Source organism: Lissotriton helveticus, chromosome 9 (genome assembly GCF_964261635.1).
Source record: "Lissotriton helveticus chromosome 9, aLisHel1.1, whole genome shotgun sequence".
In the NCBI taxonomy this organism is placed as follows: Eukaryota; Metazoa; Chordata; class Amphibia; order Caudata; family Salamandridae; genus Lissotriton; species Lissotriton helveticus.
In genome coordinates, this window is record NC_136070.1 from 616,111,762 (window position 1) to 616,127,850 (window position 16,089).

The 16,089-nt window shown below is 46.6% G+C and overlaps 1 protein-coding gene across 3 annotated transcripts in view; it reads left to right on the forward strand.

Annotated features, from left to right (window-relative positions):
- AKT2 (AKT serine/threonine kinase 2) overlaps positions 1 to 16,089 on the forward strand; it is a 475,180-nt gene that overhangs the window by 402,952 nt on the left and 56,139 nt on the right. For all 3 annotated transcript variants that reach the window (XM_078660662.1, XM_078660664.1, XM_078660663.1), the window contains one exon: positions 8,227 to 8,355. In XM_078660662.1, the coding sequence (XP_078516788.1) occupies positions 8,227 to 8,355 (129 nt within the window). The remainder of the gene's footprint in view (positions 1 to 8,226; positions 8,356 to 16,089) is intronic.

The following is a 16,089-nucleotide window of genomic DNA, read 5'->3' on the forward strand; positions in this document are numbered from 1 at the left end:
AGCTCACCTTAACCCAGGTTGTCTGCCCTTGACTCTGGAGACTAGATGGTGGCTTTGGACCTTCAGGACGACTATTTCCATATACCCGGCCTGCCGGCCCACCGGTGCTACCTGCGATTTGTGGTGGGACAGGAACATTTTCAGAGTGCGGTGCTCCCCTTTGATCTCACTAGTACCCTACGGGTGTACACAAAATTGATAGCGGTGGTGGCAGCACCTGCGTAGCTCGGGGGCACCAGTCTTCCCCTACCTTGACGACTGGTGTTGAAGGCAGGCTCGCCCCAGGCAGTTGCCCAGCTAGACCATGGGGAACCTTGGTCCTAACCCCAGACACTCCCACTCGTAAGTACTTACCTGAAAAACTGCTAACACTTTTTTCCCACAGGAGCCCTTGTTATGAGATTTTGGGTTTAAAATGTTCTAAGTGTTGGACTAATGTTTGTATGGAGAACAGATAACTAAACTGCAAAGTATAAAAAGTCTTACTTACCTTGTATTGTGAGATCCTTATTGGTGGTATCTAGGCATACCACCCCAGTACTCAAAGCATCTAAAAGTACTAAAAAGTATTCTGAAAGTAATTATTGTACATTGCGTCATGCTTTCTGAATCAATACCAAACTGTAACCATTGCAAAATTCAATCAAAACTGCATTTCATCTTGAAATTCTGCATTCCAAGTATATTTTACCTACATGTACCAAGTCCTGCTTGGTTCTAGAAATAAAATACAAGTATACCTTTTTACTTTACTTACCCAATTTGTCTGGATTCAGTCTCTGAGTGTGTGCGCATCAGTCTTGATTGAGTAAATACAATAGATGCTTAACACACCCTCTGGATAAGCCTAACTACTCTCCCACACTACCACAAAGAGAGCTCTTAGTACTTACCAAATTTAGCCTCTGCTATACCTCTGGATCCCTGTACTCTGTGCACACTATACCTTACTTAGGTATAGTATATACCAAGCCAGCTTCCTACACTCCCTTTCATCTGAGCCATTCTGGACATTGTTCGGATTTGTGCCTTTCCCCGGGAAAGAGACGCCAGGGGCATTCAGGCTGTAACCCAGATATTTCAGCTTGGTTCTTGGATTTCAGTGAAGTCGACTCTGAGGGTACTGGGGCTAATGGCCTCCTGTATCTCACTGGTTGACCACGCCAGGTGGAATATGCAGGCTCAGCATGGGATCTGAACTCCCAGGGGTCCCACAGTCACAGGGACCTCTTGGACCACGTTCAGATTTCAAAGGAGTCTGCAAAGGACCTGCTATGGTGGTTGCTGGACTGCCGTTATGTCAGCGACAGACCAGTGCATCACGTCTGGGTTGGGGTGGCCATCTGGTAGAGGTGGAGATCAGAGGCCTCTGGTTTCTGGGGGAGTCCCAGCTCCATATCAGCCTTCTGCTTGTAGTTAAAAGCCTTCCTTCCGTCCATCAAGGAGAAACTTCTAAAGGTGCTTGTTGGCATCTTCATTGACATGTGGTATTGCATCAATAGGCCCAGCAGTCCATTAGTGATATTTAACATAGAAGCCCTGGGTCCTCAGAGTACCATATACTTGAGATTTCTAGGTATGATGCATTTCAGTCAGGGATTAGCCAATTTTTCATGTTCTTAGGGGGTCAGAGCACATACACTGGGCCCTGGACCACAGTGCCACTGTGTTAAAAGAAAAAGTAGTTTTAGTCCAAAAAATTGGGTGGAGAATACACAAAAAGAGTTACTTTTCCTACAAATGCCAATTTGTGAAAAGATCACTTATAAAATCCAGTCTTACTGGGTAATGTTTTCAGGTCATTTCTACTTAAAATCAATAACTGTGCGCCTTTGCCTGCTACTTATTCTTTGCTATGTTGCGTGAAAATGTCTATACTGATACTGCTATGTTCACTTCATCTGACTGCCTAAACCAGGAAATAAACGTTCGAGGCATGTGGGCTGCTGAATTCATATCTATAGCATAGATCGCCGCCTAGTGTTGGGTCCGGATGATTGCACATTGTTGTCCTGGAAGAGTCTTCGAAGTATCACGAGATAGGTGGCTCCTCCCCTGGACTACAGTGCGCATGGGCATCGACTCCATCCCCAGATTGTTTTTTTCCGCCATTGGGTTCGGATGCATATTTGATCACTCAAGTTCGGAATCAATAGAAACTTTTCTTATTGGCCAGAAGGCCTTTCCTATATCGTCGGTATTGTCTTGCGTTCGGTGCCCAGCTCTGTTCCGGCTCAGTTCCCGAGTCGGACATCCAGAGGAGTCGCGTGGCTCTTCAGTGCTCGAGGCCCGGTCGACGCAACACGCCTTATTCGACGACACATCATGGAACGGAGCCCGTTCAAAAGGTGCCCCGTGTGCAACTCGAAGTATCCCCACATCGACGTCCACCCGGTGTGCAACAAGTGCCTGTCGCCGGATCACGATGAAGCCAACTGTATGGCTTGTTCTCGTTTTCGCTCCAAGAAGACGATTCGACTTCGGCGCGTGGCGCGCTAGGAGGCCCAGCAGACGGCACCTGACCCGGTGAACATTTTCGATACCGAGGGAGAAGAGGCAGACGAGCAGGAAGATCGAGAGCCGATTTCGAATCCAGCGGCAGAGATCGACTCCCAACTACGACGCAGATGTCGAGATGCTCGATACTGAAGACGTCGTCGACGAGGTAGGAGACAACAATGAGGCCTATGGGGCCACGGAAGGTAGCTCAAGTGAAGAGCTATGCCCCGTTCGTACAATAGCTAAGGCTGAGGTCGAGGGATCGCCACATGGCCTTACCCAAGATCTTGCACCTAGATCCACGGTCTCGCCTCCGGGCCCGGCTACGGACACATCTACGGAGCCGCCATTAGCCAAATCGAAACCAAAAGAGAAAGCTTCGGTCTCGACAAAACCGAAAGTGGTAGAGGCGACGTCGAAACAGAAAGCGCCTGTCGCCTTGGTCGGCTCCACGTCTTCAGACCTGTCGGTGCAGACGAAGCCAAAGAAGGTTGTCGAACCGGTGAAGTCGCTCAAGGGCGTCGAGCCGAAGACTGGGGCACCGAAAGCACTTGTCAAGGCCGTCGACACAGACAAAGGACTCGGTGCTACAAAAGCTGTCGATCCTGCACGTCGGCCGGACAAGGCCAAAAGTACTACTACCCTCGAGTCCGCACACGGTAGTAGCTCGAGAGCACCTGTGGAGTCGACGAAACCGTCCGCATTCTTCACGAAGCAGGTGTCGGACTCGTTGAAGCGCATTAGGGACAAGGCTTCCGCGGTCGATCCGAAGGATACTTCCACGCCGAAGCCTGCCGCAAAACCGCTGAAGTCGACGGCACCGATTCAGTTCACGCTGCCGCCGAAAGTGGCGCCGAAGGCGTTCGCACCCAGGAAGGTCGTTGAGCCGGCCATGAAGGTGTCCACGGGGCCGAAGCCTACCCCTGCAGTTGTAGGCACAAAGCATCGACAACCCCTACTGGAGGAGCAGTCGGAACAATTTATCGACGCCAACACCGGTAAACTTTCCATTTACAAGCGGAAAATCACGCCAGCACAGCCTATGGAGTCCTACACGATTCCTTTAAAGAAGAAAAAGGATTCCACGGATACACCAGTTCTTGTTGAACTGATTAATCCACGTGCTCAGGACACTGCTCCAATCTCGCCCAATTACTCGGATGTGGAGGCTGGGGAAGGTGACTATGATGAATACAACTACCCTGCCGACACTGATCCTGAAGATCAGCATGACACATGGGCGGATGCTGCGGACCCAGGAGATCCACAAACTGCCCAGGACACTCCAGTGTATGCTGTCAAAACCTCCCCTACTGAGGATTCTGCGGCATTTAATGCGCTTATTGAGAGGGCAGCCAAGAATCATGACGTCCAGCTCCATGCTGACCCTATTGAAGTGGACTTTCTGTTTGACACCTTTTCCGTCTCTGTAAAGACTCTGCCAATGCTAAAAGGTGTCTTAAAATATGCTGCGGACATTTTTAAAGAACCCACACGTGCCAGGGTTATAAACCCCAGAATTGAGAAAAAGTTCAAGCCGGCGCCTGGCGACCCTACCTACATCAAGGGCCAGTTGCCGTTGGACTCTCTAGTTGTTTCTAATGCCCGGAAGAGGGCAAATTCACAAACTACTGGTGATGCTCCTCCCCCTGACAAGGAATCAAAGGTGCTAGAAGCATCAGGGAGGAGGGTGGCGGCTCAAGCGGCCAATATCTGGCGCATTTCTAACACGCAGGAACTCTTGGCCAGATATGACAGGGCACATTATGATACACTTGAAACCCTGTTACAACACTTGCCAGATGAATATAAGGAGGCAGCAGAGATGCTCATTCAGGAAGGGAAGCTCATCTCAAATGCTTCTATTAAGTGTGCACTGGACGCAGCGGACACCGCGGCCAGGGCCATTAACACAAGTGTAATGTTACGGCGTCAGGCCTGGCTCAGAATCTCCGGGTTCAAGCCGGAGATACAAACCACCATCCTCAATCAGCCTGTAAACCCTGATCACTTATTTGGACCTGAGGTGGACACCACCCTGGAAATAATCAAGAAAGACACCGAGACTGCAAAGTCTACGGGGGCTCTCCAGTCCCAGCAGTTCAGGGGTAGTACTTTTCGTCCCTCAAGCAGTAGAGGTGTTTCCAGAGGCCAAATGTCCCAGCAAACACGGTACACTAAAAGTGGGGCACAAACCTCATACAACAAACAGAGTAGAGGTGGCTATCGCGGAAACAGCGCCAAGGGCAGAGGTCGTGGAAACAACAACTCCCGGTCCTCCGCCGCCAACAAACAGTGACGCCTTGTCACTGCCCCCCGACCATACAACACCTGTCGGGGGGAGACTCCAACAGTTCCTGCCAGTCTGGACATCCATCACCACAGACAGGTGGGTCAGAAAGCTTATCCAGTACGGTTATTGTCTGGAATTACCGTCCACTCCACCCAACATTCCCCCAAAACACCGTCCTATGTCCACGGAGCATTCGCACTTATTGCAGCAAGAGGTGCTCGTCATGCTGCAAAAGGGGGCAATCGAGCTCGTACCAGTGGAACAAAGAGGCTCGGGAGTGTACTCCCTGTACTTCTTAATCCCAAAGAAAGACGGGTCCCTACGACCCATACTGGACCTCAGGCCCCTAAACCAGTACATTCTCTCAGAACACTTTCATATGCTCACGCTGCAGCAGGTTCTTCTGTTGCTCAATCAAGGGGATTTCCTCACAACATTTGATCTAAAAGATGCATATTTTCACATTCCACTACATCCGTCACACAGAAAATACCTCAGATTCACCATTCAGAATCAACAGTACCAATTCAAAGTCCTCCCTTTCGGAGTGACCACAGCGCCCAGGGTGTTCACAAAGTGCCTGGCAACAGTGGCTGCGCACCTCAGGAGACGAAACGTTCACGTCTACCCTTATCTAGACGACTGGCTTGTCCAAGCAAAGTCGGCCCAGCAGTGCGCTGCCAACATGTCCCACACCATTCACCTTCTTCACGATCTGGGATTCTCACTGAATTATCCAAAGTCACACTTTCAGCCTGGCCATGTGCGGCAGTATCTGGGCGCGACGATAGATACTCTGGCGGCCACAGCACAGCCAATTCTGTGATGATCAACAGCATTCAATTGCTAATACAAAAATTCAGACCGCAATACTCGCTTCCAGCACGAGTGTTCATGCAGTTGATAGGCATGATGGCCTCCTGCATCTTCATAGTCCCGCACGCGAGACTGCATATGCGTCCGCTTCAGGAGTGCTTAGCACGTCAGTGGAATCAGGCTCACGGACAGTTAAAAGACCTAGTGTTGGTGACCGGTCGTGCATACAACTCTCTGCATTGGTGGACTCCACACAACCTTTGCAAGGGACAACCGTTCCAAGAGCCTGTGCCACAAATCATCCTAACAACGGACGCATCTCTCCAGGGATGGGGAGCTCATGTACTCCACTACACAGTGCAGGGACTATGGACAACGCAGCAAAAGAAGATGCACATCAACCTCCTAGAGCTGATGGCAATCTTCATGGCAATGAAGGCATTCAAGGTACATCTGTGCAACAAAGTCGTGTTGATCCGGACGGACAACATGACAGCCATGTACTACATTCAGAAGCAGGGAGGTACACACTCTCCACAGTTGTCTCATCTGGCTCAGAGCATGTGGAAGTGGGCCATTCAGAGGAACATCTTCCTCATGGCGGATCTGCTCAGCAGGTACAGCCACCAAATGCACGAGTGGGAGATGCATCCATCAGTACTCCACCCGTACTTCCAGCTGTGGGGTCATCCAGAGATAGACCTGTTCGCCACAAGGGAAAACGCCAAATGCCAAAGCTTTGCCGCCAGGTTCCCGCACCTACAGTCGCAGGGCAATGCGATATGGATGAACTGGTCAGGCAGATTTGCGTACGCTTTTCTCCCAGCACCTCTAATACCGCTGGTGGCACGAAAGCTAAAGCAACATTCGATGACGCTCATCCTGGTTGCTCCAACGTGGGCACGCCAACCATGGTACACCACGTTTCTAGAACTTTCCGTGGTACCGCATCAAAGGCTGCACCTCACACCCAGACTTTTGACGCAGAGCCATGGCGACATTCAGCACCCAGATCCGCAACAGCTCAACCTGGCGATCTGGCTCCTGAAGTCTTAGAGTTTGGCTACCTCAACTTGCCTCCAGACTGCATGGATATCATACGGGAGGCAAGAAAGCCCACCACCAGAGCATGCTACGCAGCAAAATGGAAGCGGTTTGTCATTTATTGCGTAGACCACGACATTGACCCGCTTGACGCGTCCACGCACAACATCATTTGTTATCTGTTACATCTTTACAAATGCAATCTAGCTTATGCTTCCATTCGTATACATTTATCTGCCATAGCGGCTTATCTCCAAAACAGGCAGCATCTCTCCCTTTTCAGAGTGCCTGCCATTAAGGCTTTTCTAGAGGGGCTCAAACGAGTCATTCCTCCCAGGACCCCACCTGCTCCTGAATGGAATCTTAATGTGGTCCTCACCCGACTGATGGGTCCACCTTTTGAGCCTCTACATTCATGCGAGATTCAGTTCTTAACGTGGAAAGTGGCTTTCCTGATAGCCATTACGTCACTGCGACGTGTTAGTGAGCTCCAGGCGCTCACTGTACAAGAGCCATTCATACAAATTCACTCCAACAGGGTGGTGCTGCGCACTAACCCTAAATTTCTTCCGAAGGTGGTTTCACAGTTCCATGTCAATCAGACTATTGAACTGCCCGTGTTCTTCCAAAATCCTGAGACAGTGGCAGAAAGGATGCTCCACACTCTTGACGTCAAAAGGGCTTTGATGTACTACATTGATAGGACCAAAGATTTTAGGAAGACAAAACAACTCTTTGTTGCATTTTCCGCACAACACAAGGGCAACCCCATTTCCAAAGCAGGTATAGCCAGGTGGATCGTTAAGTGTATTCAAATTTGCTATCAAAAGGCTAAGCGCACTTTGACGATCCCCCCAAGAGCCCACTCCACCCGCAAGTTGGGGCCTCCATGGCTTTCCTGGGAAATATCCCTTTAGAAGACATTTGTAGAGCAGCCACATGGTCTACCCCACACACATTTACGAAACACTACTGTGTAGATGTGCACTCCAAGCAGCTGTAGGGCAGGCTGTTCTAAAAACACTTTTTCAAACGTCTGCAGCTGGCACAGGCGGCCTCCGCTAATGGAGGGACTGCTATATATTCTATGCTATAGATATGAATTCAGCAGCCCACATGCCTCGAACTGAATATGCTACTTACCAGTATGCATCTGTTCTTGGCATGTAGGACTGCTGACATTCATATCGCCCACCCTCCTCCCCGGCGCCTGTAGCGGCTGCAGAATTTACACTTACTCTTAGCATGGTCATCGCTCACACTGTTACACTCCATCTTCGCCACAATGGCTAAAAACAATCTGGGGATGGAGTCGATGCCCATGCGCACTGTAGTCCAGGGGAGGAGCCACCTATCTCATGATACTTCGAAGACTCTTCCAGGACAACAATGTGCAATCATCCGGACCCAACACTAGGCGGCGATCTATGCTATAGATATGAATGTCAGCAGCCCTACATGCCAAGAACAGATGCATACTGGTAAGTAGCATATTCAATCTAGTTCACATTTCCTTCAATTATTGTATAAAATAGACTTTGATGCATATTGATTTTTTTTTTCTAATCGTTTAGCTTGAAAACCTCATGTTGGATAAAGATGGACACATTAAGATCACAGACTTTGGGCTCTGCAAGGAAGGCATTACTGATGGAGCGACTATGAAGACTTTCTGTGGTACACCAGAATACTTGGCTCCAGAGGTATGTATAGTGCTTTGGGTGAGCTTTTCCATGTTTCATAGGTCAAACCGCTTTATTCGCACTACAGTCAGTTGTTGAATTTGTTATTGTTTATTACACATCTAGTTAAAGACTAAGCACCTTAAAGCAGCACGTAAAAGGGTGCGGTAAAATCATACTATGTTGAACATTACTTCCAGGTTTTCATTACTTTCCTGAACACCTGTAGATTATACAAAATCACTTTGTAAACCCCTTGGACATTGAATTCATTATTTGTACTTGGAAACATGAACTCCAGGAAGCTTTTCATTGATCACCAGAAGATTCTTAGCATTTTGTGTTATCTGTAAGTAATTGTAACAGATTGACAAATTCGATATAAATTCTGTTGGGAAGTGTGCCTTTTGCACAGGTGAAACAAACGCAATAAATGAATGTTCATTAAAATATTGAGAAGGTTAAATCAAAAAAAAATCAAGAAATGTTTTTTAAAAAGGGTATCATGCGGGCTGCTCAGATATAATAGTGGAAGGTGATGGTTTGGTGAACAACCTTTACAACGCAACTTTTACCACTCAGTGCCTTTACGACGCAACTTTTACAACGCAAACCATTACAACGCATTGCGCTGGGGGGCGCTCTAGGATAGGGAATAGGTTTAATGTACTATCCAACACCTTCCCTACTATCCACGGGGACTGGCGTTGGAATAGTAAATTAAACTATTCACTATCCAGCGCCCAAAAGCATTATGCGTTGTAAAGGTATTCGTTGTAAATACCGCGTTGTAAAGGCATGCGATGTAAAAGTATGCGTTGTAACGTCATACATCCGATGGTTTTGCTGCCCCATATGATACCAGTTTGCAATTGTCCTTGTTTTGTTTTCCACTGGAGTTATAATGTGATATGGCAGTTTTTAGAAATTTGATGCAGTCCAGTCTTGCCCCCTCCCCTATAATACAGATTGCTGGAGTTTTAAAGTGCATCCAAATTGTTTCCTTCTCTTTTAAGCTACTTTCCATACTAGATGTTTGCCACTCCTCCAGCAATTGCTTTTTCTCCTATTGTCCAGCTCCTCTCCAAATATTGTCTCATCAATCTTGTTTTGGCATCATAGTTGTCACAGAGGAGGGACACCACATCTCCCTCTGTTACAGCTTTTTCTTGGAAATGGCTCACACAATAGTGTAAAGGTACCTCTTTTTGTATGTTCCCCCACCCCCTACATTTTTTTGGCTGATGCTACTGGGTTTTTGTCTCTGAAGTGTACTGGGCCTGTCTGACCAGGCCCCATTGCATGCGCTCTGACTTCTTAAATGTGTATGTGCAACAGGCTAGTCCCTGAATGGCATATTTAACTTGCCTATAAGCCCCTAGTATATGGTAAAAAGTGAACCTAGGCTAGTATGTAACATTTTAGTAGTGGAATGCAGCACTTATTGTGCCAACACTACAGTGACAATGTGACAACATGGTTCTAGGCAAGGGAAATGTCACATCCCAAAACAATGGGTTTTAAGCACTGTAAAGACTGCCACAAACAAATGTCTGCAGATCCTCATCAGATTTTTCTGGGTCATGATTCCAAGTCCTGCAATGATTGCTTGTCGATGAACCTGAAGGCCCTATGAGACCTCAAGGCAAAACTATACATTGCACAGCAGTGGCAGACTTCAGCAGTCCAAGTCGAAGGTTCAGTCCCGTTCCTGATCCAGAAGTGGGAGGAATTGTTCCATAGGTTGGGCTTCGTCTTGATCAAAGTTATTGACTGACCCAAAGAAAAAGTACAAATAATCTAAGTGGGACTTAGCCCCTAACCACAACTCACAAGCTCCTTTAAAAGCAAAAAGAAAAAAAAAGCGCAGAGGCGGCAGCATATATCTTGATCTTGCTTTTGGAGACAGCCGACTTTGGAGCCGACCCAGCAACTTGTCCCAGTGCAAACCGAGTTACTGAGGTCGTCCACCTCTCTGGAACATATCGAAGAGTTCCACAAGGCCATGCTTCAATTATTTGGACCCTTGCTGACTCACTCTGCCACTCCTTCGGGCCCCATGGAGCTGAGACGTTCTCCATATGGCCTCCATCAAGCCTGCCCCCATGTGCCCTGTGCCAGTTGGACCCTTGGAGACCATCATGGGGCCACCTCCAGCTTCAAGCCTGACTCTGCCTTCAGAGCAATGATCCATGCCGGTTCCTGGCACTTTAGCGACATTGCTGATTCCATTGATGCCATGAGATGACATTGGTCACACCATCAGCCTGAGGACATTTTATTCTCCGCCTTACCCCTCTGAGGAGGAATGGATATTCCATTGCTTGGACTCCAAGAGATGACTGAGCTTCTACATGGATCGTACCAAAGAACATCTGGTGAACGATAAGCTCTTTGTGGAGCTCTCTAAAGTGAAAAAAGGCAGGGCTGTACAGAAGAGAACCATCTCCCTCTGTATCATGCTTTGCATTAAGATCTGCTAGCATTGCCCCAAAAACAGCTTTCAGAATGCCTGCATGCTCATTCTATTTGGACCAAAGTTGCTACCACTGCCTTCACATGCGGAGTTCCTCCATATGGTCATGAAGCACTAATGTCTGGGTAGTCTGGTTCGCAGAGGGAGGCAAACTGCCTGCTGAGTCCTGCTGGATTTTCTGGTTTGAGTCAATACAGATCCATCCCTGCCTCCAATCGGTACTGCTTTTGTATCTGTTCAAAAGGTGAGTCTGCAGCTAGAAGTCTCTATCAGAAGAACAAATTACTTACCTTTGGTAAAGCACTTTCTGGTTGAGAGAATATTGTTACAGATTGCTCACCGACCCTCTCATTCTTCCTATTCTGTGATCGGACTCCATCTATTATTATGATCCAAAGTCTCAGAATCTGCACACTGTTCACAACCAATTTGCTATTGGGGCTCTTCGTCTGAGGGTGCGGACAGTCTCAATAGCAACTGACACCAGTATGCAAGAGTGGTGCTTAAAAAGGCTCCTCACATAATTTTTGGAGCTGGATGGCTTCAGTGTGGAGCTGCAAAGTACTACCTGCCTGCACACAGAGGTACTGTTGAAAGGTTTTCAGATCCAGTCTCACACCTGGGCAATATTCAACAGATGAGGAATCTGAGGCTAGATCGTTTCTACTAGAAAGTTACCCGAGGGAAGTAACATGCTTTCTCACTCATCAGCCTGCTGGGGAGCAAGAGGAAGGAGAGACCATAGCCTCTGTAGCTGTATGAGTATCTTCATATTTCCAGGATAAACCGCATGTGCCTTCATCGTTAATACCCTTGTGTCATGTCTCTCCTCTAAGATGCCTTTATTCATATCAGCTCTATATGCTGTACTTACTGTAATAATGTTGTCACCAGCCCACCATGAGGCCAGAATAGTCGCATCACTGCTGTCTGTGATCTGCAGTATAGTGCTTCTCAGTGCTTCTGTTGTATGTTTTCACAAATCCACTGTACAATTGATGTGGCTGGGACTTGTGGGACTTTTGTTTCTGTATTTTGTGTATTTAAAACTCTGAGGAGTTTTCCTCTGGGGTGCAACTTTATCAGGAGGCTTGACCCCCAAGCAGACATAGAGGTTGAAAGATCCAGGCTTCCAACCTTGAAACTGCACTGCAGAGGCCTGGACTGTCTACACCGATTGGCCCAGAAAATTTAGTTTCGCTCCAGAGGGATATGTGCACCAGCTGGCTGAGACTTGATGCAAAGAGACTCCATGGCAACAAGATCCCATTCAGATATGACTGATACCTCTGGGTGGGCATGGGACAGCTGATTTAAACACCTGCCAGAGGCATACTTGAAAAGTTAGTTTGTTCATGAGGGAAAATGTCCAATGCCAAAATCTAATGCATGTTGTGTATGGCTGACAATTCTTCCAAAAAGACAATGACAAGCGTCTGACTCTGAGGACATGCCTAGTTAGGAATCTCCAGCTTCTGTCTTGAAGTGCAATAACACTTTTAAATGTACTTTTTGACAGAGAAAATGTATTCGGAGCACTGAGGGACACACTGCTCTAAGAAATTAAAAAAGGCCTGTATGCTGCTGAGACTTTAGGGGTACTCCCACCCCAAAATAAGCAGTCTGGCTTTTGGCACAAGCCGGCAAGGGAATGAGCAAAAGCTGCCCCTCCTCATCTTCAGCACCCTGAGCCCTATCTCAAAAGAGGAGTCCAGAGCAACAGCAGTGACAAAGGCAGAGAAGGCCAATCTAAGGGAACTTCTGCTTCAAAGCATTGACCTGCTTTTCATTCTGCTATCACACACCACACTACAGAAGATAGAACATCGGACACGTGGGTATTGCCCATTGTCGGCCACGGATACTGCTTAAAATGTATTACCATACCACCAGATGTGCCACCTTACAGGCACAACATCAAGGGCTGCCACAGGAGGAGATGGGGGCATTGCTTCGAAAGGGGGCACCGTTCCACCATTTCAAAGAGGACAAGAAATATGCTCCCTATACTTCCTTATCTACACAAAGGGTAGAACACTGTGGTCAATAATCATTCTCAGGCTATTGAACTGCTACATTGTGTCGGAGCACTTAAAAATGACAACTCTGCAGGAAATCATTCCTCCGCTTTGGGGGTTATTTGGGGGACCGTCGTGCTAAGAACTCCTAATTTTACATCCCCATCAAACCAGTGCATCACCAATACCTCAGGCTTGTGGTAAGTGGACCGGACTACCAGTTCAAATACTATATTTTGTAGCCCGGAAGAGTATTCACCAAATTTCTAGCGGTGGTTGTGGTGCACCTCATCCATATCTATATCCATATCTTTCCTTACCTAGACAACTGACCAATAAAAAGCAGCAGTAATCTACAATGCCTAGCACACTGTCAATAAGAAGTGCTGTTTTTGCACAAATTATGCTTCTCTGTAAATGCAGTACAACCTTTCTTGGGAGCCATACTGAAGACCGTGACGGGCAATGCCTACCCCAACAACGTGGGAGTGCTATTTCCCCTTTACTAGACATTGTGTCGGCTGACATTGGTTCAGCACAACTACAATGATGAAACTACTTGTTACTGGGCTGGGCATTCCTCAACCCTCAGCCGCAGTTGACCATTTCCACAGCCTCCTCACTTATGGTGTGGGGGGGAGCACATCTAAACCATCAAACCATGAAAGGTGCTTGGTCATCCCAACAACAAATCCACATTGATTTCTTCGAACTGATGGCAGTGCAATTGGCACTACAAGTGTTTTACACTGTGATTAGCTGAGAGACTATGCTCATTTGCACAGACATGACCATCATGTACTACATCCATAAATAGGTGTCGCATACTCGTCCCATCTGTCAAACTTTACCACTGACAATAAGACATTTGGCCAATCATCAAGTCTTTCACCTGGAAGAACATCTCCCGGGAGTAGACAATGACTTTGCAGGCCTTCTAATCTTGACACACCTATAAACACAGACAACTGGGAGGCAAACCCACAGGCATTTCTTCAATAATTCCAGTTATGACGGACTCCTACTGTCGCCCACTGCAGAAAATGCAAAATGTCCAAACTTCTCCAGGTACCCAAATCCGAATTCCATCTGAAATGCTATATGGCTTACCTGGTCAGAGATATTTGCCTATGCTTTTCTTCCATTACCACTAATTCCTTATATAGTGGGGAAAATGAGGCAGATGGGTGGAGAGGGGGTTCGGAGTGGGAAGTGGGGGGTAGAATAGTCTTAATTGTAACACTTGTATGAGTGTGATGATTAGTAGTTGTGTTGGGACTGTTATTGGCAGTGGTGGCAGGGGCAATGGGTGATGCAAGCTGCAGTGGGCTCCTGACGAGGGCCCTGGCAAATATTATTATTATTATTATTATTACTACTACTACTTTTTTCCCCTTCAAATAAAGCACTGTAAGGTCCCAAGGTAGATTATGCACAGTGTCACTATTTGTCATGTATTCCTGAGGTCCTATATTTAACAGTGTAAAATGCTTTATGTTAAACTGATGTCCGTGTGCATATGGCTCCGTACTGTCGCTTTCTGGGGTGAGGCAAGGTCACTGTGGAATCCATTGGTACCACCTAGCCCTGCAAAGCAATTTCTGAAACGTTTCCCAATCCAGTTTAAAGCCTGGGTGTTCTTCAGTTTGAGCATTATCAGAGAAAGAGTTACCAAACTTATGTAACTTATTTTTCACCTTCGCCCTCAGACCTGAAGTTGGGTGCTCAGTCGTCTACATCGCGTTGCAACTGGAAATTTAATTTCTAAATGCTGCATCTCTTTTAACAGAAGGTACGGAAAAATGATGATTTCAACAGCACTTTGGACACCGAAAGATACCAAATTGATGCTACCTTGATCTGCTGAATCCTATTTATTTTCCTTCCACGTCATATGTGAATGTCTTCTTTTTGAGCTGTGGGATGGAAATAATGCCATTTTTATATTTTTTTCTCTTTGTCACACAAAGTTTTCATCGGATCTGTGATCTGTGTCTCAATATCGTGGTGAAGAAAGCTGCTCAGCATTTCAAGTATAAATGGACTGTCCATAGCTTTTGTAAATGTAGCTGGGCTTTTGATGCAAATAAGGACACCTATAGTTAGTCAGGTGTTTGCGAAACTGGAGAATGAAGCTGTTCTCAGATAGAGAGGGATCTGAACAAGATTAAGTATTGATAGTCAAACTTTCAGAGGTACTGTGACTCCACCTTACAAAAGGGGCACCATCTAAATAGAGGCGCTTCGACCACATACAATCAACACGGTCCTCGCAGACTCATTCTAGTTCTCCACTTAGGTGCCTGAACCCAAAGCATACTTTGAAACATAGAGGTTTACCCTGAAAGATTCAGTTAACATCTAAGGAGCACCTGCCACAAAATGCTATTTCTGAAGGCACACCTCTTCAGGTCCTGCTTTGTAGTCCCTGAAAACATTTTCCTTGCCATAAAGACACTCAGCCCTTTTTTGATCATTCTTTGCCTCATACACATCAGGACGCAGAAGGATACCAGGATTTTAGACAACTCCTTTACATTTATCATGATACAGGCCATATTGTCACAAGAACTTGGATGGATGTTTTTATGCCCATGCACAGCCAAATCAAAGAGGTTATCATAGAAACTACTACCTACAATCAAGACTGTTACCAAATAGAAGATCAGTTTTGCGGAATTTGTTTCACCTAAAATACAGTTATCATATACCAAATCAGACAGCCTTCAATTAATAAAGCCCATGTTCTATAGAGCAGTATTCAGTAGTACCTTCACTCATAGACACTGATGAAAAGGAAGACTAGGGTCAATCAGGCAAAAAACTTGCCCCATGTATTGCATAGGATGAATAGTCGTCACAGTGAGGAATGTCAGAGCAATATCTCTTCCCTATGAGACACCTATTATAATGCAGCACTCCAGCGGGCAGTATCACAACATAGTATAACCATGGTTTTAAAACAAGGCAAATACTTCTTCATTGAAGCACTGTTCAAAAGTGAAAAACATTTCGGTATCTGCCTATACTGTAGACTATCTTGAAAAAACTCGACAGAAAACAAATGTACTGTTGAGATACGATTCATAGCACTTACAGTTTATCGAAATTATAAATCCACTCGCCAGGGCTCTCAATCTTAGTGGGTCATGTTCCCCCAGATTAATTATGGTTCATGCTGCTCTAAAAATATATGTAAATTCGGGTGCCAACAAAGGACCACTTGTAGACAAGGAGAGCAAATCCCCTGAATACAGCAGG